The 24095-nt window shown below is 42.1% G+C and overlaps 1 protein-coding gene across 4 annotated transcripts in view; it reads right to left on the reverse strand.

The window, feature by feature from the left end:
- Positions 1-24095, reverse strand: part of Ebf1 (EBF transcription factor 1) — a 386285-nt gene that overhangs the window by 352781 nt on the left and 9409 nt on the right. For all 4 annotated transcript variants that reach the window (XM_041676119.1, XM_041676118.1, XM_041676117.1 and 1 more), the window contains exons 5-6: positions 18042-18115; positions 7662-7730 (exon numbers count right to left, since the gene is read on the reverse strand). In XM_041676119.1, the coding sequence (XP_041532053.1) occupies positions 7662-7730; positions 18042-18115 (143 nt within the window). The remainder of the gene's footprint in view (positions 1-7661; positions 7731-18041; positions 18116-24095) is intronic.

Below are 24095 nucleotides of genomic sequence, written 5' to 3' on the forward strand. Positions count from 1 at the left end.
GTGAGTGTACAGAGGAGGATTTACTGGCATTTACTTTTAATCTATGGTCCTTCACTCCGTAGCTTATCGGGCCTCCGTCAATCCTTTTCCTCCTTTAGTTTTCATGAGGAACCCCCCATGCTGTTCCTGTGAAACAGAGCCCAAGTGTCCATAAGCTTTTTGTCAGGTAAAAGGAGAAGAAAAAGGAAGGGAACAAGAGCTAACGCAAAGCTAAGAGGCATCTATTAGATGTCACCAGGCTTTTGTATTCATGTCAATGATTCGGGATTAGAGTATTTGAAATAATCTTATTGAGAGGAATCAAAAGCCCGCCGAGTGAGAGGCAGCTCCTGTCGCACATGGCAAAGGCGCAAATAATATCTTATTAAAAACGTGTTGACTAACACCGTTACTTTTTATTATATTATGAAACTATTGTGCTTCAAACAGTCAGGGCGACGCTGTAGTCATCGAGGAGCATTTTGGAAGTTATTAAGTGGACTCAGGCTAGCTAATTTGCCAGCTTGCCTACTGAAGTTGTTATATGTGAGTTGTGTATGGGGGGGGGGATGTTCACAACTGGAACCAAGCATTTTACCTTTAAAATTAAAAATTACCAAAGCACGTCACTGTGTTTCCACTGAAGGTGAAGTCTGTCTGAGAAGAATGAAATGGCAAGGGATTGTTTCCACCTAAACAATTTCACATCTTTTTTATAAGTGACCCCCTTCAAAGGAAAAATGTGGTAGGGTTTTCTGTTGTTTTGTTTGGGAGCTTGGCTTCTCTCTCCATTAAGAATGTTCTCTCTCTCTCTCTCTCTCTCTCTCTCTCTCTCTCTCTCTCTGCATGTGTGTGTCATACTCTACCAGGATTAAGGCAATTAAAATTCTATTATAACAAGTACTGTAACATTAAAACCCTCATTTGCTTCTGGACAAAGGCTTGTAACTGGAGAAATAGTTTGCAAGGGAGATTTATCTTCATCTACCCACACTCCTAAAGACAGCGCGCAACCAAAGACAGACCTGTACTGTTCACCATATTTCATTGGTTGCAATAGGAGTCACTTTTACACTGTCCTGAACAGTATATAGTTACAGGGCTTGTAAAGAGATGGAGAGGGGAGGTGGGAAGGGGATAGGAGGGAAGGAGGAGAAAGAATTGGTAGCCTATTTTAGATAACATCTCATGCAAATTAAAATGATCAAAATACCATCTCTTTAGGCTGGAACTCCTGAGTGGGGCTTTTTATATCTGGCCAATTTTTTTTTTTTTAATTAGAGAGTTTGGCCAGGCACTGACGGTAGTGGGGAATGAGAATTCCTATCAATGGAGTACCACACTTGTAGGGGTTGCTTGGCTTGTTTTCAACGCTAAACAACTTATTTGAAAGTAAAAGCATGTTTATTATACTGATGAATTAGAATCGTCAAGTAGCTGTGCAAAGTCACTGACACCGAGGAGCCGGCAATGCTTTCCTGCGTCTCCCCAAACTGTCACAGAAACAAACTTATGGTGACGTGAGACACAAAGCCACGCTGTGAGCCCACACACGGGCCCTGTTCCGCACACACACTTGCCGATGCCCTGAAGCTCTGTTAAACACATTTCTTGGAAATTGTGCCATAACTCCCTTTACAGGAAGACCACCATTGCTTATTATACAGCGTCTGCTCTAGGGTAACACCCTGCAAAAGTACTTTGCATCATGATCTATCGTAGGCATATTTGAAATGCATTTTAATGTATCCTGGCCGTGTATTTGAGAAGAGCTGATAGCAAATGGAATCTAGACCGCTATTAGCTAATTGTATTAGTAATTTTTTTTTTATCACAGGAGCAAGCCGTACTCAAGTGTTCAAGAGCTCCACTCGTGCTCAGAACGGTACCATGTGATACTTGTAAAACTGAGAATGATACTGGCTCACATAAGTCTCATTACTAATAATCACATGTGAATTCCCACTGAGAAAACAAATGTTTAAATGCACTAGGGCTAGAAAGCAACTGCAAATTCATGCTCTGTGTTGATGCTGACTCTCCCCTGTTGAAAAGATAGAAGCCTCTCAGAGCAGCCAGAAGGACAGCAATTATCCGACCTGGGGCAGCTTTAGGGAGGAGATTTCTCCTCCTTTGGTTTTAACTGAACAGTCAGAGTTAGGAAATGAGGTGGGAAGGTTTATCAGAGCGCTAAGAAACGCATTTGCACCTCTGGTTCTTGGTGACCCATACAGCAGCTTGCGTGCTGGGCCAAACAGTTCTCTGCTCACTGATTGGCCCTTCTGAATGACGATGAGGAGGAAGATAAGAACTGAATGAGCAATCAACTGAAGTCATGAACCTGGCTAAGGCTTTTATTTGCAAGGCTTAGGAAGCATATCTTCATGCTCATCTAAGGCAGAAGCTCTCAACCCTGCTGGTTGCTCATGTTGCAGTGTTGCAGTGACCCACACACACACACCATAAAATTATTTCATTGCTATATTGAACTGCAGTTTTGCTACTGTTATGAATCGTAATGTAAATGATCTATGGTATGTGACCCTTGTGGAGGTCATCACTGACAGATTGAAAACCCCTGAGACACAAAGACAGAAAATCATTTTGTGTGGATTTGGGGGTTTATCATTGATAATAAAAGACAGAGATGTTACTCGCTAAAGGACCCCAATGCCTTCAGAAACTCAGTGTAATACATTTGCTTATCCATGCCCAATGGTTAAAAATCACCTATGAGCATCCTGAGTTTACATGTGACTGTTGTTTCCCATCATGCTGATGGTCACAGTAACGTAAAAACATGGGCAACAACTTTGTCAAGAAAGTTAACGTGATAATGAGATAAAACTGTACTTGTCTACAAAGTCTTGCCTCTCCGCCTGACCTCTTAGATTCAAGTTTGGGCCTTCAATCAAAGTTTCTATCTGAACAACCCCAGCGTGGCCAAGGCTTTCTAGTCAACTGGCCTGTGGAGGGTAAAATGAACATTCTAGCTATTTCCTAACTGACAATCCCATGTGCATCATAACCATGGAAAAGCCAATTGCTAATATTTAAATGACCTAGATGTAGAACTTTAAATTGGTCTGGAAAACAAATCTTGGTTCTTTTTCTCTTCTCCGTTTGGTTTGTTTGTCATTGTTCTCTCTCTCTCTCTCTCTCTCTCTCTCTCTCTCTCTCTCTCTCTCTGTGTGTGTGTGTGTGTGTGTGTGTGTTGGTTTTTATTTTAGGAGAGTTTTGCATAAGTGTTACCTGAACTAATTCCAAAGAAGCTGAGGGTTTTGTGCCACAAAAGCTGGGTCATTTCTTAATGTTATACATGGTGCTCCCTAGCTCAAAGTATCAGTGAAGACAGAGTCTTACAATGAAAAAAAAAAAAAAAAACAAGGCAAGATTGTGGCAATCAGCAAGCCCAACCATTAAACCAGTATATGTGGATTTGTTTTAAACAACTAAGTTTTAAATGCTGGTTTTGGGAGACCCAAAATTCGCAGGCTGCCTGAACCACATTATGCATAATCCTAATAGAATTGGGTTTTTACAGACACATGTTACGAGTTTATCCTGCATTCTTTCTGTCCCTTAAAAACAAATTCTGTGTGTGGGCAGCTAAAGATCTCTAGTTTTAAGAACGTATGCCTTCATTTGCTTAGTTGATCTAACTATTTTATCCATCACACTGATGCCAAATTAAAGAACAATGTAGAACATCCCAGTCCCACATATTCTAGTCAGAGACAGTGCTTCCCGTGGAAGGAACCGTATGGTAGAATTTGAAGAAAGAGGTGTTTTTGTAAGGCCATCTGCGTTCATCTATCTCACCACTCCAAGATAAAGCTAGGAAAATAAAGTTGTTATTTTTTTTTTCAACCAAGCTAGGATCCTAATTGTAGCTAACTAAATACAGACTAAAAGTCTTTACTTTTAATCCTCACAGTCAAAGCGTGTATCACAAAGTTTCCGTCGAGAGACAGAAGTTGCATGGATTCTAAAAAAGTGGGTTCCCAATTCAGAGGACCCTATGCGGCTTTTTGTCATTATCCTCTTTCCTATTCCTACAAAGGGAAGCTAATTAAGAACCTCCGTCATTAGTCTTCCAGAAAAATTAGCACAGCTTATGCTAATTACTCCTGCAAAATTTAATAAACTCGTTGAAATGGGAATAACCTAATGAGGTTTTATTTATTGAACTAAGATCACTCCAAGGGAAAAGGTTAGGACACAAGGATATTCACTGTAGTAATGGAACTACAACATACTCAATTTCTAAACAGGAATTTCACTGCGAACCTTTGAAATCCAGATCTGAGTTAGTGTGCGGATGTTAAGTCAGCCCCCCCCCCACACACACACACACCTTCATTCAGGAACTGGAAAGTCAGTTTTTGCTTTTTACTTTAACACCGATGACCACACATAGCCCTTTAGTTCAATGATAATGAAATTTGCTGTTGTTAGTTCCTGTTCATCAGCTATTAAACCTAACACATTTGACTTTTCCCATGTCTGCACAGCCCAAATAGCTGGATCATTGGGCACAGGCTGGGGTTTTATGATTCTTAATCAAGCTCTTTGGCGTTGAGCAGACACGTAACCCAGCAGCTGGCTCCAGATGCACCCTTCCTATACCACATAGCAATTTTCCAATAAGCATTTTGACAAATTGTCCTGACTGAAAAGAAGTCATTTGGGTAATATTTTCTTACTTTGTTGCTTGCCACTGGAAGGAAATAGAAACTTGTCTGTACAACTGCTGATTTGGTTAATTCCATTTTACATATACATACAATTTGCCAAACTGGCCTCCAAATCACTGGCAAGAGATAATGTACCCAAGTTTTAACACAGAAACGGCTGGCCCTGCACCAGTGCTGTGTGACCAAAAAGCCTCTTCCATTCTTCACTATAAATAGCCTTCCTGAATAATCACTGCTAAAAGTCCTTTGACTGAAAAAAATAGCAGTGTTCTTCCAAATTCTGAAGGTCAAGCAAAAGGAGCTAGAAACTATTAGCTTTCAAAAAGAGGTGGCTGTGTGTTAAAGCTACGCTAACTTCTAAGGCCACAAGAGCCCACGCCCTCGGCCTTATGTTGAATACAGTATGCATAGTATAAGAACGGGCTGTTGCTATTGAGGGCAGCAGGCTCAGGGATTCAGATCCATAAATCTGAAAGCAAAGCAAACCCTAAGCATGGAGTTATGCAATCTGTAACATGCAACGAAATTGGAACCTGAAATTCAAACACCGTTGCCGTCATATTTTTGCCCTTTGCAGCAATTCTGTGCACTTGAAAAATATTTTGTTTTGTCCGTCCTTGCCTGAGCTCTTGTGATTTCCATCCCTCGCCAATAGAAAGAGAAGTTTCACGTATCGGCAGAGACCCGACTGGAGGTTTGTTCTTTTTTTTTTTTTTTTTTTTTTTTACATCTTTGGCAAACTGAAGGAGCGAAGAACTTTGAAAACTCACATGCAAATAAAAATAGCCCACTGGGAGCTACGCCTATCAACTGGTCTCATTGCCTGAAAAGGTAGCTCCATGTCAGACAGTGGCGAACACCAGCAAATAAATAGATATTGGGATTGAACACATCCAGGATGTCTCAGACTGTTTTAAAATGCCCCTACCTTAAAAGAAATCAACCTAGCTATACAAGGTTTTCTACTTTGTCTAATCGAAAGAAGGGAGGAGGAGTGGGGTTGGGTGGAAGGAAAAGGATAGATGTCAGGAATAATATCGCTAAAGCACCCACCGCCTAAAGTGTAGACTTATTTTGCCTAAACTGTTTGAACTCCCCCAGCCAAGAAAGGGTTTTAAGTACCCTACTGGGACAGATGCAAGGCGGCGACAATAGAAGCCACACTAATGCAATCCAGGTAACACAATCCTGTTTCAAAAACACGGGGCGGGCTAATTACAGCTCCGCTGAGTCAAGTTTCTCCTGCCATCGCAACCCACAGGAACAGGTCAAAATCAGATGGGATTCAAACCACAGTCCTATCAGCCTTCTGCATCGGAGTCCAGCTTAAACCCAATGAAGAACTTTAAAGCCTAACCCTTTCACAAGCAAAAGAGAGGGGGAAAAAGTGTTTTCATTGCGGGTGGCACGGTAGGTCCTCGTCACCACGTAAACCTAAAAGGACCAGGAGGCACCACAGAATGCTTATGGTTTCAAAGTTTGCCGAGTATGTGGGCTGGCTCTTTGATGAGATGCTTTCTTTTTAATGCAAGAATAGGAAACACTTGCTTAAAAAAGGAAGCAGCGCTCTGAGAGGGATACACAAATGACACCAGCCGCAGGGAGGTAGGCCTCTGACCTTATTCTTTGGGAGATTTTTATCTTCCAGGTCAGAAAATACAGTCTTATGAATGATATATCTGAGAAGCACGCCATTCTCATTCAATGGACACCAGACAAAATCACCGTACAGTGAACCTTCGCCTCATAACAGGGAATTAAGATGCTATTATGCATATCAAATATAATATATATATATTCATGACTATTAGCATGAGATCTCTGACTACAATACTCAGTTAAAGTGAAAGTTTTACAGAGCTACTTGGTGATCAGGGCTGAGCTAAGATCCTGAAGACTCACAGAGGTCATAACCAACAATCTTTGGACAGAAACTAGAATGAACAAAATAGACACCTAGGTTTCTTTACCTGAAAAATGATAAAGCAAAATTCACAAACACAAGGAATTTAACAAATTGTTCTCGTTGCATCTTTGTCTTGCTGTTGTCTAAGACGATATTATCAAAGCCCAAAATGGGACATGCCCTTGGCTGTTGATTTCCTCAATGAAGGAATCTGCCTCATTTGAATGAAGATTCTTTTTTCTTTTCCTAGCTGACAATTGACAGTCTCCATAATCCTTCCAGGCCATTTAATTCTCAATGAGTAGTGCCATGTAACGAATGGTTTATCATACATGTTTCCATACAATGAATTCCAATAATTAAAATGTAAAATGAATATTTGGGATGCCATCCTGCGCAATGTGTGCACACTGACTCAAAACTGCACAGGCGAACTGAAACAGATGTATTGTTCTACAGTGATTTACTTGGTCATGTCAGATTAGTAATATGGATCTGTTTAAAAACACAATAATTAAGACAAGGAGGATAAATTAATCAACGCACAATGCTGTGCGAGCTGAAATCAAGCCCGGAAATAACAGGAGAAAAATCTTGGTTCACAGATCTCTTTAAACTGCTTTTATGCATAAATAAAACCTTAAAATGTAGATGGATTACGTCCAACAGAACTACTGTAGCTAAAAGTGATAATGATTCAAACATTTTTCAAATAAAAGTTAAATATTTATAAGCACCCAACCACATTTCATAAATCACAAAAACTATTATTATTTTATTTCTGAAGCTTCCTGATACACCATGGGGACTGAACCACAGAGCGTGAGGAATGAACATACACATATATATTACTTTATGTGCATTAATCAGGCTCGAAACCAGAGCCATCCAAGAAACAGGCCTCCAAAGAACATTCCATATGGCTCTCCCAGAAATCACAATAACTCGGCGCAGTCTAAGTCAGGACCAACAGGCAAACTTCAGCCGCATGCATCCCTAACCCGCGCCGATGAGCGACACAAAGCAGGTGTTGCATATAATGAGGACTAAGAATCCAGTGAAAGAAGAGTGGTCCCTACCTGTCAATTATCACTGGATCTGAGGGAGTCTCATTTCGGTTGCCACAGCTTTTCTTGTCACAACAGCGGCTGCGGAGCAAAAGCGAGAGGATTTAGTACCAACCATTACCATGTAAAATCATCATTTAAGCAGACAGAAGGTTCAAATTGCTGGGTGGCAAATGCTAGAATTACCACAAAGCTATACCTGGCAATCAACGGATCCCAGGAACAGAAAACTCTACTTGGGTCACTTATGGGTTAATGGCCAGGCTTAACCTCTCCGTGCTCAGAGAACAGGAGAGGGAGAGGGCCCTCGCAGAGCCAGGAATGCAGCCCTAAGCTGGGGTCTCTCCTTCACTACGCGGGTATTGGCAGGGTTCACTGTGAAGTACTGTGTTCTCACATCTACCCAATGAGAATATGCAGGGTTGTGGGTGGATCAAACACCCTTCCCTCAAGAACACACTAATTGTGTGGAAGGCATCAATAATGAGGATGAGTGATTGCTCTCCCTCTAGTCGTTCTGTGTTAAGTGGATTCTTTTTTTCTCCTCTTTTTGATGGGTGGCACTTCCTTCAACCACAGCCTTCTCAAAAAATCCCTGAGCAATGACAGTTTGCATTTGAATGTCTTCTTGAGAATAAAGGCCACACATACTGATCCACATAAGGAGAAGGTGAGACAGGAGAAAGCCCAAAGCTTAGCCTCAGTCCTCTTGGCTTTGATGGCCAGCACTGGCCACCACTTTAGTTTCCTGAGAAAACTGGGGACAATGGATCCATTGGCCAGCACAACCCTGTTTGTATACATGAGAACACAAGAAGAACAGCCATAAGCGAAGAAAGCCCTGCTAGGCAGATCCTACTTTGTTGTATGCTTGAGACTGCCGGGTCAAAATAAATAAATAAATAAATAAATAACCAAAATTTTAACAGCCCAAAGGAATGAATAAAAGATCATGTATTTCTTTTCTCTTTCAGGACAAGGTCTTAGGCGTCCAAGACTGGCTTCAAGCTTGCTATGCAGGTAAGATTAATCTTGAACTGCCGGGCCTCCTCCCACCACCTCCTCAGTATTGGCTAGGATTATTGGTAGATACCCACTTTATGCAATGGTGTTGGGGATTGAATTTAGGACTTCCAACATGCACTCTACCATCTGAGATATACAACCCTCAGCTGAAAAATGTCATGTTTCTGAAAAATATCCACCCTCAGCAGAAAACTATCCATCTGAAATACGTTTGTAAGTAACAAGCTGTCCCCTGGCTAGTCTCCACTCAGGACTACACTGTAAAGGAACATGCTTGATCAGCGAAGAAGGCTGGAAGGTTCCTCAGGAGCTGGATTCTATTGCATACCATAAGTAAAATACGCACTTTTCTCCATCCCTCTTATACATTCTAATGTGTGCAAATACATACATACGCTTACACAAATACACACACTCACACATATACTCATATAAACATACAAATATACACACACATGCAAACACACAATCGCACACACATACTTACACAGTCTTCACATACACACACTCACACACACACATATTCACACAAACATGCTCATAGACACACACATACAGAAACACACACTCACAAAAACACAAACATACACCCATTCACACACACAAACTCACACAAACATACACATGCACACATTCAGCACACACACAAACACACATATATACACAGTCTAAATTTAGGTATCTGCAGGATACTACCATTGAATTTCACTTTTCAAGACCCAGGAATATTTCCAAACATAGGAAGTGTTTCACCAAAATTGAGACATCTTTTTCTCTTTCACTGAATTCCTGAGAAATGAATCAGTTTGGTGCTTGCCTGTGTCTATATTTGCAGAAGGCAATAGAAAGAATTGTATCTCACTTCTCTTCCCAGAGCCCCAGCTGGAAAACACCCCCTCCACACATAATCTAGTCACTTTCTGATTTGGAGGAAAATTTTCTAGTAAGTCGGGCTATGCAGTGGTAGGCCCCAGGTATCCTACCTCGGAAACCAATAAAGACATAGGGGAGAAGAACTGTTAGGGGTTGGCATGTGTACAAAATAAATAGCTTAAAACTCAACTCCAGGGGTCAGCAAGACGGCTCAGCAAGTAAAGGTGCTTGCCACCAAGTCTGAAGACCTGAGCCTGATCGTGATCCACAGGTGGAAGGAGAGAAGCTATTCTCTCAAGCTGTCCTCTGACCTCTATAGACGCACCATGATATGCAAACCCACAAGTATATACGCATGCGTGCACAAAAAGTATAAAATAGTATTTGAAAACCTAATTTCATTATTTCTGAGAACTGGTCCCCTCCATCAGTGTTCTCTCTATTTGTCAGGTTAGCATCATCATCAAGAATGGCTGGTCCAATTAAGACCCCAAAATGGGGCAGTATCAGGATCACCCTTGGGTTTATACCCTGTTTATACTTCAAGTCTGAGAAGCCTGAGCTGTGTAGACAGAGTGATTGCCAAAAGCAGTCCACTGACATAGCCATGTGCCCTTTATCCAGGGAGGAAAGCAGATGCTGAGAAAGCAGAGGGTGTCCGTCTTTCCTTCTCCTTCTCTAAACAAGTGGGCCCTGGGTAGCTCTACCCTCACCACCATCCTTCCTCGATGAAACATCCTCAAGGAACTCTTCTAGCTTGCTTGGATTGTAACTATGGGTTACCACACATGCACACACACATTAAAGTCCAAGACTTCTCTCCCTACCCACCATCACTGTCTTCAGCCCAGTCACTTGTATTTATCACTGGGAGTTTTACAAAACCTCCCCCTTGGCTTTGCTGTCTCCACTTTGACTCCATCTACTAGGTCTGCCCCATCCAGCAGATCTTTGTGAAATGGCCAGGGGACTGTTCCATTTCGTGGGCTAAGACCTTTGAACAGCTTCCCGTTGTACTTTGAATAAATCCATGGTGTGGCAGAAAGCCAGGCCACTGACCTGCCTGCCACCCTTTTCTTTCCAGCTTGCCAACCTCCAGCCTCCTGGGCCAGTTGCGATTCCTCCAACGTGACATGCTCCATCATACCTCAGATACAAGCTGGGCAAGTTTCTGTTCTGCAGCTCCCCCTGCCCTTCTGCCCTCAACTACTTTTCCCTGGTCCTTAGAAGTTACCTGACACATCACCTTTAATCTTAACTGAGCTGTTTTTCTCTGGAGCAGCTCCTATAATGCAGTTCAACCTGTTATTTACATATTAGGGCATTTTTGTTGGGAATTTTTTCCCATTCCATCCTCCCTTTCTACTACTTCCTATGTGACATGAAGGTAGAAATTGGCCATATCAATTCCCTCATGCATAGAGCTTAAGATAGAATATCAGAGCTCAGCTATTAAATGACTCAATGAATAAATGATTGGGTGAATATTAATCAACAACGTTATGAATAAGTATGGTGGCCTGTAAGGGACATGGCAGACAGAAATACAAAGCTGACTTCCTAGGCAAGCATTGCATACTCTACCCATCCGGACCACCAAACCACCTCCTCCAAATCAATGTCACTCTTAGCCCCAGAGATGTTCTTCATCTCGTGGACAGTCCTCATCTCCACAACACACAGAACCCCGGATAACAGATGAATTATGCCAGATCTCTAAGCTCTGACTCTAAGGGACCCAAAGGCACACACATATGAAAAGGACAGGATAGAAACTAAATAGTGAGAATCCAGAAAACAGAAAAAGGAAGTAATGGAAGTCACTACACACTTAGGAAGAAAATGCGGAGCTAGCTTAGATGGGTTACTGTTTCTTGGGTCACACTGCTGTATCATACAGCCAACATTCCCCGCAACATCTCAGCCACCACAGAAGTGCATACAATATCACTCATAAGATACAAAGACAGGTAAGATAGGATCATGCAATGCCCCTCACAGGCTCCTATCAAGACTAAGTCCTAGCTAGTTTCACTATTTTTGGAGGTTCTGGAAACTTTAGTGGCACTGACTGAAGGAAGTAGGTCTCTGGGAACATATCCTTGTGGGCTGTACCTTGCCCTGGGCCATTGCTAGATCCCTGTCTCTGCTTCTTGGCCATCAGCTTTTCTCCACCAGGTCCTTCTGCCATGATGTTCTGCCCCATCATGGTCCCAGAAATACAAAGCAACCATCGATGGAACCCTTTGAAAAATGAGCCAAAAGAAACCCTTCCTCTCTTAATTAGTTTCCAACAGACATTTTATCATATCGGCGAAAAACTGACAAAGATGTTCACAGGCATGTATGTACATGTAATACATGTGTGTATGTACCTTGAAGTACGTGTGTGTGTGTGTGTGTGTGTGTGTGTGTGTGTGTGTGTGCAAGTCTGTATCCATGGAACTCTATACACTAAAAAGAAAAAAGGTAGGGTCGACACACTACCAAGGAAGATAGTCAGAACTGACCCATTTCTTTCTACTAAAGTCAAAGAAAGCAAAATGGGCACTGATCTCCACTCGAGGCAGGGCAGGCATCAACCAGGAGGGTCAAGCTAGAGAGCAAAATTCACTAACGTTTAGGCAGAAGAGGGATTATACTGGAGCAATCCGGTAAATGACACAGTTGAAGAAGCTCTTACAGGGAAAAGTAAGCACATTGATCAAAGCAAACAGAATGAGCATGCCTGAGGCCCCCATTCGCTCACACAGCGTCACTGAGCCTCCTGCCATCTGTGCGTGCACAGGCTGGGCACACGCTCCCTGCAACGGGCATCTAGTGAGCGGACTTGGGCTTGCCTAACTTGATTTGCCCAAGATCAGGGTCCCAAAAAAGCAGGCCAGTGCCACTGCTCTTTGCGTGCCTTTTTAATCTGCAACCCAAATGACAGGACTGCCATGTGGCCAGTCACAGCAGTCGGTCCCCCACACCTGGCGTGGGCTACATGCCCTGGAGACTCAGAACAGCAGCCTCTTGCTCAGCATGACCGTGTCTTTCCCAGCCAGTTCTGCACACTTAGAGAAAAAGCAGACATGGGAGCCCCTGCCTTAGCGGCCTAACACAGGTGGCGGATTTCCAGTGAGCTGACTCCCTGGTTCATAAATCAGGGCAGGAAACATCTGAAGGCTCCCTAGGCTTGGTGCCTGCGGATTGTCGTCTCAAGCACATAACTTCTTTCTGGAAGAAGAGCCTCTTGCCACTGGAGAGATGAGCCATTTGGGTAGCGGGTGGGGACAATTAAGATCCGAGTCTTGCTACGCAGAGCTGACGGGAGGGGAGGGGGGACAGAACTCACCATCCAGCACAGGCTAGCCTCAGCTCGGCAGCAATCCTCTGCCTCGGCCTCCCAAGTGCAGGGATTACAGACAGGTGCAACGGCTCCTTGCTAAAGGAGTCATTTCAAACTGAGCGTCTCAATAAAAATGAAGAATCCTACCCTCCTCGGTCAAAGTGGCTGGAGAAGGGGCTTTGTGAATTACTGGATAGCCTGGTTAATACTTACAAAGGGGATGAGCTCAGGCGGGATCTAATCCATTGACTCTTCTGTCCTTCATCAGCCTGCCACCCCTAAAAGTTGTCTGTTTCCAGAAGACTTAATCTTCGAGCAGGCAACCTTGCCGTCTCCACTCAGTCTGTCCTACCGGGGCACTCTCGGCCCTGTGAATTAATGGGGTTCATATCTGGAACTCTTCTCTCCCGATTGATTTTTTTCCATGTTTGCTAACATTGTCTAGTCCTCCTTCATTTCTCTAGAGTTCGTTTGTCCACTGATCAGCATTCTCCTGTAAGAGTGGCCAGCACTTCTTGCCAGTTGGGTTCATTCAAAACTGTGGCCAGCCCCAGGGTATCTACTTCCTGAGTCACCAGCGACCTGGGGGTTTTCGCTCCTTGTACCCATGTACATCTCATCAGCACTAGGATACCCTCAGGGCTGATTTCCATACCTTGCTACCCCCTTTTTCATTCTTGAGCCCCGTACGCGCAAGATACTTCCTAATTCTACAGTGTGACCTTCTTACTCAATGTGACTCTTCCTCTCAAGAATGGAGCCATTCTCTCCTTTATTCCTCTTCTTCCACACTTCCCAACCCTGCCTTCCATGCCACTTTGGTTCTCGCCTTTGAAAAGCATAGTCTGAAGTTGATTATCTTTAATCAAGTCCCTCTGGCCAGCTCCAGGCCGCAGGTCTGCCCAGCTATAAACTTCCACACAACAATTCTGCCTGGACCACAAACTCTCCTTAACACAGCCTCGAAAATCCCTCTCCCATCTCATCGCTCTCCATTCCCACTCCCATGACCCAGCTACAACTCTTCCATCTTCCTCTCAAACACAGTCCTTTGCCTCATCGTGCCGTCACATGAGCCCCTTTGCCTAGTAAAGTCGGATTGGCTACAAAAAGCTTCCAACTTGAAAGCTCTCCTGCCTCTTGCAACAAGCCCTTGCACGTAGTAGGCACTAAGAAATAAAGACACATAGCCCCGACAACTGTAATAGAACAGGTATATTCAGATTCTGATAGACACTAAACTTCTTTTCAATATTTTCTTACCATCAGTTACTTTGAGCAACTAAGCACCCACAGGCACAAATGATGCCTCTACTACTGCTTCTATTAATATTGTTTCGAATCATAACAGGCTTTCAGTTCTGACTCTGCCTAGCATTGTGGAGTTTATAGGAACGAATAGCATTTAATCTTAATTATTATTCTATGAGACAGTATTAACATCCCATTTCACAAATGGGACAACTGAAGCGTGGAGGAAAACTGAGTCACTTCCGGGCCTTTGAGGGGCATGGCCGAATAAAGACAGACAGTTAGGTGTCATTTGCAAGGGCACAGAGTGCTATAAAGTTAAAAGCACCTGCTACACTGGACTGCTTACAAGGGAATACAACTTGGGCCAAGGGCCAGAGGTGCTTCCCTGGAGAAGCCCTGCTTAAGCTGGTGTCTGAAGGAGGAAGTTAGCCTAAACCTGGAAAAGAAGAAGGAAAAAAGAAAATGCCTAATAAGGATGCAAAAGAGGAAATAGGCTAGTCTGAGATTCATGATTCTTCTGCAAAAGAAAAGAAAACAAGCAAGAATTCTCCCTTAGTGTGCCTAAAACCTGTCCTCTTCCTGGGCACTGAAAACGAACCCCTGCTGTACTCGGCATCTCTGCAGAGCAGGATTCCAAGTCCCCCAACCAAGCTGGGTTCCATTAAACACAGAAGTTAGGGTGCTCACATAAGCAAACCCCTTACAGAATCCAACTCGTTAAGAAAAAAAAGTATTCAGGAAAATGTGGTACGTTTATACAATGGAGTACTACACAGTGGGAAAAAATATGATATCTTGACATTTGCGGGCAAATGGATGGATCTAGAAAACATATTGAGTGAAGTAACTCAGACCCGGAAAGACAAATATAATATGTATTCACTCATAAGTGGCATTTAGACATAAGCAAAGAAAACCAGCCTACAAATTCACAATCCCAGAGAACCTAGACAACAAAGAGGACCCTAAGAGAGACCTACATGAGAAGTAGAAAAAGATAAGATCTCCTGAGTAAATTGGGAACACGGGGATCATGGGAGAGGGTAGAAGGGGAGGGGAGAGGAAGGGAGGAGATTGGAGAAAAATATATAGCTCAATAAAAACAAATTTTAAAAAATCCAAGGAACCATGTTATCTTAAGAACTTCACCACCATGATTGGTGTGATAGATTCCAAATCACCAAAAGGCAGAAGCGCTCTTATGTTTTGGAAGTGCTCCGCATCATCCAATCAAAGAGGTTGTCCTCAGCAGTCAATAACTATAAACTCATGAAGTCAGTTCCTTTAGCCATCCCACACAATGGGATCACCTTCTCCACAAAACACAATGCTTTGTTTTGTTTTGTTTTGTTTGTTTTCCCTAATTTACAACACGTGAGACACGTGTGTGTCTTGCTTATCTTTTCCTTTTCCCTTCCATTTGCCTGTGATGAACAGAATGCACCAAACCCTTTCTTGTGGAACGAAATTCTCTGTCTCCTCCATCACAGCCAGCACACTATAAACACACAGCTTTTGTGACATCCACGCAAAGTTTTATTGTGCCGTTAGCTTTGATAGAAAGCACTGCAGAAAGTTGTTTAGAAATTAAATATCTAAAACAAGCTATTTTAAAATCCAGGGCCTTCACTATTTCATGTCTGCAATGAAGAAATTTCATCTTGGGGAGAGCAAGCTGTCTTTCACACCATATGGCTAATGGTGGTGCATAGCAATTAGCCAGGCTGATTAATGGTGAACAGATTCTAATTTTATGCTTATAATTGAGGCTGCATTTGCACCCCTGGTGCAAATTCAGCACAACCCAACTTCCACTTACAAGAGGCAAGAAATCAAGAGAAATAGGATGATATGGAAAGTGAGAATTTTCTTCCTGGAGCCCCCTAAAGAGTATCAGATTTGCAATTTAAAAGACTGTTAGCCACACAATAGATGACAGGTTTGTGTAATGGGGTCATGGCAGCCTGGTAAACAAACAGTACCCCTTCTGCATCTATAGGCAGCCAGCAAAGCCGTAATCTGTAACATTAGCAAGATGACATTTGGAATATGGCTTTTCCCTCTTAGCCAGGCGGTACACACAGCATCATTTGCCTTCAGTGGCTTGAGAATTTTATTTTTGCTATTTTTATGTTGCTGAGAAATAGAGGCACCGTCAGCAGTAAAGCACACCAACCAGCATCATAAAGCACTTTGGACCAATGAATTTTAAAAACAAGGAAAATATAAACTGCATTAATCGAGGGGAGGCCTGTGCGTGAGAGGCATAATATATCTCTAAGTAGTTCAAGAATAGAATTCTCTCCGGCATAATCCAAACATATGCAGATACAAAATGCAAATAGGCAATGTATAGATAGCGCCTGGCCTGTTGGTTGAAATCTGTCTTCCTGTTTCCTGTTTTGCTCCAATCCTGAGCAGCTCCACTTGGAGGGTTCCCTCTAATGGTATGCTAATTGTAGAAGGCTAAAGTCAGAGAGAAACGCTTGGGGAAGTAGTAATATAGACAAGGTCATGTTTTACTGCTTTTCAAAATGGATTTTTCTCCTTTAATTCCGAAAGGTACCACTCACCTAGATGATATTTACACACAGGGTAAAACTAATTTTCCCCACTAATGGAAGAAATCCCACATCATTTGGGAGCGTTCGGCTACTGTTGTCTTAAATCTGAGTGAAAGCAACCTAGCTTTAAGAATAATTAACAAGTTTTACAAATCACTGAAATAAAATGTGTGAAACTCTTCTACATCTTCAAGCTATAAATCAGAACTATATTTTTTAAAAGAATAATAAAAAAAGGAAACAGGGAATTTTTAGAGACCCAAATGTTAGTATTTGGGATTTCATTCAGGAAACACATGAAGCCCTTTTGATTCTACTTCCACCTGTAGAGTTTTGGGGTTGTTTTCCAGAAGAGTCCATGAACAGCAGAGGAGAGCTGCCCATGCTGAAACAGCAGCTGAAGACTCAGATGGATTGGTCAATGACATTTAGCAGCCCAGTGCACACTGGGCCAGGGAGCCCTGCTCCTAACAAAGCAATTAGGAGCCTTTCTCTGATGCAGAGTGGCATCTTCCTGCTTTATCCAATTCCTTGAGAGCTATAGGGAACAAAATACTGGATTGTTTTTACAAGGAATAGGAGCACAAGTTAAAAGGCTATCCCTTGCTCTTGCCCCTCTCCTGTGCAGGCCTGGCTGAGGCCATGGAGGTGACGGTGGTCTCAGATACCACATCAGCATGATTACAGCCCAATGTGAGAAGACTCCTATGGGAGGAGCATAGAGACTCCTTTTCACTATCCTGCCCCAATCTCAAAGCTCACTACCTCCAAGAAATATTAGCTTCATGTTCAGATATGAATAGGGTAAGTCAAAGACCAAATGCAAGGAGAAAAGAAAAAAAAAAGAGATCAGTTTAAGGAGAAATGAGGCTTGGGTATGGGGGTTATATTAAGTAGAAGAACTCAAAACGAGGAACTATAACTTTCAAGTTGACCCAAACAGAAGCCTCCGTGGACTTCAAGAGAACTCTCATTTTACTAAGCATGAGGCTGAGTTCAAATGTCACCACTGAGCAGGCTGTACTGGATTTGACTCCACTGTAAAGGTTGATGGAGGGCACTGCTCTGTGGCCATTATCTGTGAGGAATCAAAATGCAAGCCGATGTCTTCCGAGATGAAATGTAATAAATAATTGAGAACCGTCGTGATCCCTGACACTGCCAAATGTGTCTAAGAATTCTTTCTTCCAGATTATTTACTAAAAGCAAAATAAACAGATAGTCAACCAATGGAACTGACTTTGCCTAGGCGTGAGATCCAAAGTCATCTTTACTTTGCAGAAAGAGTGGGAGAGAGAAAGAGAGAGAGAGAGAGAGAGAGAGAGAGAGAGAGCAATTCCTTACCTGCACATGATCTCGTGCGTGAGCAACACTCGGCACATTTCTGGGTTCTTGTCTTGGCCTTCGTACACTATGGCCTGAAAGTAAAGGCATGTCTTTAGCTAAAAATAGAAGCAAGAGCAGAGCATTGCCTATAACAATCTTGTTCTTCACCGCCTCGCCCCTGCTGGGGGCCAATTAACTTTTAGGAGCAAAAAGCAAATCAGCCAGGCTGATTATTTCAGGACACATTGCTCAGTATCAACCCAAATTGAGTGGAATAGGATGCGATGCTCTCTGCTCTCTCAACCACCTCATTACGCACATCTTCGGACCAGTGCATGTGATGGGCATCTGTTGTCACGACAACCATAAGTCTCTTTCAATACAGAATAAAAATAAGTCTAATCAATAAAGAGGGAAGCTTCAGAAGGCTGAAGAGGCTACAGTGTTTTGTATTTCAAATATAGAAAAGCATGTGGGTTTGATCACCCACTAGAACACATTTGCCTCTCCGCTCTTCCCAGACCCCACAGTTAGTGTTCTACTGGCAAGCGACAGAAAACAAGTTTGGGAAAAGGCTCGAGCAGTCTGTGCACCGACTATGTCATTTCTGAAGTGAGGCAGCCAGGGAAAACCCCTCTTCCTACCAAGAGGCTGAAAACATGTGTTGGTGCAGGGTGTACGCCCACCCAAACAGGAACACTTGCCAGCATGTTCTGTGTGGGGAATGAAGTCACAGTCAGCTCCCTAAATAAAGAGTTCTGTCTCATTCTCAAAATCAAGCGTCCTAAACCACCAGCCTCAACGCTTTGCGCTCTCTCTCTCTCTCTCTCTCTTTCTCTTTCCTTTCTTTTATTTTTGTAACACAATCACATTTTTCTTCAGGACACCCACCAAGTTCCCCAGAACCTCCAGCTTGAACGTGGATCTACAGGTTACTACCCAAGCCAAAAGAAATCACAGTGCTATTAGTAAAACAGGATTCTGCACCAGCATGCATTTAACTCACTTAACACTGTATCACTGCATAATACTAATATAACACAGCTTCAAATTGTTAATAAAATTACTTTCACACATTCACAGGACCCTCAGTTTCTCAGTGACAAAACTATTTAAATTAACCAAAGATTATTCTTGTTCTTAAGTGGCACACAAAAGTACTTCTGCGCCTAACTTGTCATCTCTCTCACGCACTTCGGTTTTGAACTTGGAGACAGAGCGTCCACAACTTAAGACCCAGTGCAGACAGATCCATGGGCCATGACCTGGTTACAGTATCTGAACACAAAGCAAAGCAAACTGTAACAGATCAAAAATTAAGGGAAAAAGCCTTGGATGAAAAAAAAAAGCACATTTCTTTACCATTGGCCTATCAAAACTATTTTTTATGGCTAGCTCATCATAACCTTGTACTAAAAAAAATAAAATGTTTTTACTTTAGCTGTAAACATCTAGAAAGGTTGAAAGAATATATTTAGAAGTCCATGGCAGGATAGTCCATTACCCAGATTCCTCAAATGTTTGCATTTTACTAAATTTGCTTCCTATTTTTCTCTTTTTCCCTAAATCACTTTTTAGCAAATTGCAGATATGGCCTCAATATATCAGCATGCATTTCCTGAAAACAAGGCATTTTCATGCATAATCACAGCACAATTATCTAAATCAGAAAATTAGCATTGATACAATAGAATAATCTAATATCCAGACCTTATTGAGATTTACCAATTACCTAATAATGTCCTTTACAGCAAAAGAAAATCCAGTACTAATCACTGCACTCAGCTGTCATGTCTCCTTTCATTCTGAATATCCTCCAGTCATTGTAGTTCATGGCATTAACGTTGTTGAAAATATAGGCCAGTTACTTTGTAAAATATTCTTCTATTCGGGTTTGTCGGGATTCCTCAAGATCATATTAAAGTCTTAGACTTCAAGGCAGGACAACAGTAGAGGGTGATGCTGAATCCTCTCTGAACTAGGTTCTACTATGTACAAGTTTATTAGCAGCATAAACTCTGACCATTTGGTTAGGGTGATGCTCGCCATCACTAGGGACCACAGGTCAGAGTTTCACACTATAATATTACATTTCACCCTTTCTGTATTTTGGGGCAATAACTTGTATTATGTTAATGTCCTATTAAGCTTCATATCTTTAGTGACTAGTTTCAGCATGCATACATAATCCTTCCTTTATTCTTATTATATTTATTTATTTACTATATTGAGGGAGCATGTGCCAGTGTGTGTGTGTGTGTGTGTGTGTGTGTGTGTGTGTGTGTGTGTAGGTCAGAGGACAAATTGCAGGGGTTGGTTCTCTCTTTCCGTCATGTGGGGATCAAGAATTGAACTCAGGAATCCAGGTTTACTCAGCAAACACATTTATTTTATGGGCCTTTTCACTAGACATCTTTCCTATGTTTCTAAATGACCTTTCTAAATTACCAAGAAGTTTTTTGTTTTACTCTAAAAAATGGAGTTTCTGAATCCAAAGCCAGACTGGTCTGTAGAGGGAGTTCCAGCGCAGCCAGAACTATGCAGAGAAACTTTGTCGAAGAAGAAGAGGAAGAGAAGGGGGAGGAGGAAGAGGAAGAAGAGGAAGAAGAAGAAGAGAAGAAGAGGAAGAAGAAGAGAAGGAAAGAAAGAAAGAAGAAAGAAAGAAAGAAAGAAAGAGGAAAGACGAGAGAAAGAAAGAAAGAAAATCATTGAATATTCTGAAAACCAAAAAATTGAGGCCAGTGAGACTGCTCACCAGGTAAGGTGTTAGCCAACAAGCCTGGCAGCCTAAGTTAAATCCTGGGGATTCACAGGACAGAAGGAAAGAACTGACAGTTGTCCCTTGGCCTCTACACATGCACTGTGGATCTCATGAGCTTCCACACATACATGAGGGTGTGTGCACTTAAGCACACAAACTAAATAATAAATACATGTAAATTTTTTGAAAACTTATATGTGTCTGCTTTATTTTCTGCAATCCCTTTTTTTTAATGAAAAAAAAAGGAGAAAAAACACAGTGAATTACTGAACAGATCCTTAAGTATGGTGCTAAAAAATTCTAATGGCGAAATTCTACTAAATCCTATTATCACTAAATTATTTGTATGTTCTCCTAAGACACTCCATAAGCTCTGCCTCAACTTCAGTGTTTGCCTTGATAAACAAGTAACCCGGTAAGTCAGTGTGCAGGTACTAGTAATGTTTTCCATACTGGAGCAAGAGGGGTAGGAGAAGGGAGAAGAAATTGTGTTATTTTTTTCGAGGAGAGGGTGGTGGCAGGCATATACGTTATATAAGAATCGTTTTTGCATCTTTCTAGATGAGATAAACACTGTTGTTACTAAGGCAACTAGTTGAAATGAGTGGGGCCATAATAACATATCTGGTTAATAGCAAGCTGCAAGGCAAATCCACTGAGGACTCCCCAGGCGATGGAGGACAGGGACTCCCAGAAGTCCCACGTTTATTTCCCTGGCTACTCAGCATTGCTCGTTAACAGGCCCACTCCCTCTGTAACTCATCTCTTTACCAAATATCAAGCAAGCTACCACTCCACTTCTACCAGTGGATTCCGAACAGAGACTCTTTCTCCAAATCAAGCATAGAAAAACGAAACCGAGAGTTTGGATTTGCTCAGAAATAATTAAGAACTCTGGGGAGATGTGGAATCTGCAGTTTCTGTCTTCCCTCTCCCTGGGTCTGGATAGAATAAGAAGAGTTCTCAATGCACAGGGGCAGAACTACTGCTTCTGGGAAATCCACAATAAAAGAGAGTGGAAGTCTACCATGGGCCAGGAAGGACAAAATTCCTCTCTCTAGAGTAAACTATGCTGTTGCATTAAGGGAGCAAGTTTTCCTGTGCAATTCAAAGGCAGAACTCCCCTAACACTGTAGATAAAAATAATAATAATAATAAAACTAGAATATTTTTCAAACACTGAAAAGACTTTTGAAAACACCCTTGCATGCATATACATATAAAACACACAGAAAATAAGGGCTTCAGAAATGAGCATTTGGATGGGACCTGGTATAGGAAGGCATGATAGGTCTATTTGGAGAGCTCAATGTCCGAGTAACATCAAGCAGACTTCAGCCTTCCTTTTTTTTTATTCATTGCCTTCAAGTTCTCCCTCCAGCTTGCTCCTCGACTAAAAGCATCTTCACTGTGTACATTTAGCACACACAGCAAGACTGGTTCACACTTGAGCACAGCTAGATGATAACACGGCTCCCCCTCCCCAAGAGTAGGCATCTTCTAACACCAATTTGGGAAAAAGGGAGCTGGGGGTTTCAGCCTCTCTTCCGAATTTAAATGTATGCCTCTGTGGGGTTTGAGGCAAGCTGGCTGAGGATGGATCAGCTGGGAGATCCCAGGGGCATATAAACAGCATTGACTATTTTAAGTGAAACCATTTTAACAGACAGCTGGTTTAGGACCCAGACAATGGAACACTGAGAAGAAGGCTCGTTGTCATACTCCATAGTAAATCATGCGTCTGCTCATTGGGGGGGGAAGGTGGTGTGCTGAGAGAGGGACAAAGGCAACACTGGCTTAAAATAAATCAATGTGTTTATCAGAAGTGAGGATGGGGGGGCACTAAGATGGGAAGGAGAGCAAGAGAAATTATGGAAATGCATTATTTAAATAAATCGTTGAGGATGAATCCAGTTGAGGCTTACAACCATAGAAAGAAAAGACATAGTATCAAGTGGAAAATAATGTTTACGTTAATCCTGCCAAGGGCAAACAAATCCCTCAAGGCAGTAGGGATGCTTGGACAGGAAGCAACATGAAATAGTAAATGGCAATAACTTCTCCCCGACTTTCAAAACTTGGCGCTCCTCTGAGATAAACCTGTCATTGGGAGACCTGATTTTCTACTGAAACAGTAGTCTCTCCTCTCTAAATGTCAACCTCTACCAGAAAATAACAAGCAGGCAGGAACAAACGCAAGCTCTTGCTAATCCTCTCCTCATTTTCAGATGGTCTTTTGAACCGTATTTTTTTTATAAGTAACGAAAGAAGAAGAAAACCATTGTTAAAGCCTCTCCACACCCTCCCAAAACAACAGCAGTGGCTGTCTGAAAAGAAAACAGCACTCATTTCGAATGCTTAATTATAAGTCGATGTGTGACGTCTCTGGAAACCAGGCCTTCTCTGTCCCATGCTTGCCTACGCTGCCTCTCTTGAAAAAGGCGTCTTTAGAGTAGAGTTCATCCCTGGCTTTTCCAAAATATTGCTGAGGCTTAAAAGTTCACAGGAACTTACTACGGATAAAGACCACACAGAAGAAGGGAAAACGACACGGTGAGAATACCCGGGGATCATACTTCAATAGGAAGCCCAGAGAAGTTCAGAGAATTGAGCTTGGTTTTCTTTGTTTACTTTGCTAATAGTTTTAACTCTTTGTGTCCCCCATCAGAATCAAGGGAGCAGTTCGAACGCGCATTTTTCTCATTAGGAATTTTTCTTGGTTTGCAAAAAAGGAGGGAGCAAGAGGGGGAGGGAGGAGAGGTAACAAAAACTTGAATTTCCCACATAAATCAAAATAATAACCTTGAAAATGATACTTCTATTTCTGAATACAAAAAACAAAAAGCAAAATCTATTTGTCTCCTTAGAGAAAGGATCATAAATATAAGAACTGCTTTCTTCAAACTAAAGAGACATACCTCCTAAACATAAGCTATCAATAACAGCAAACTACCTAGAACTGAGCTAATCAAAAAGCAATCATGATGCCTTCAGTATCAACACACTGCACAACAATTATTACATTTTGCCACCAGCAGTCTTTCATTTAAAAAAAAAAATACTAGCTAATACAGTCCCACTTCTAGTAGGTAGAAGAGCCATAGTTAAAGATTAAGCTATGCCAAAGAAAACACCACAAATCTGACATTTCATAAACAATTGTATCAAACAGAAATCTAACATTAATAGTAGAGTAAAATAAAAACTGGTTTTGCCTCAAGTAGCAGCTTGGCTACTGGCAAACAAATTGCGAAGATGTAATTCCAGCTCAGCAGCTAAGCAGGCCCGTTTGCAGAAGTGAGTTAGGCATG

The sequence above is a fragment of the Microtus oregoni genome, unplaced genomic scaffold (assembly GCF_018167655.1).
Source record: "Microtus oregoni isolate MIOR12 unplaced genomic scaffold, Mior012 000027F_ref0000203, whole genome shotgun sequence".
NCBI classification, from domain to species: domain Eukaryota; kingdom Metazoa; phylum Chordata; class Mammalia; order Rodentia; family Cricetidae; genus Microtus; species Microtus oregoni.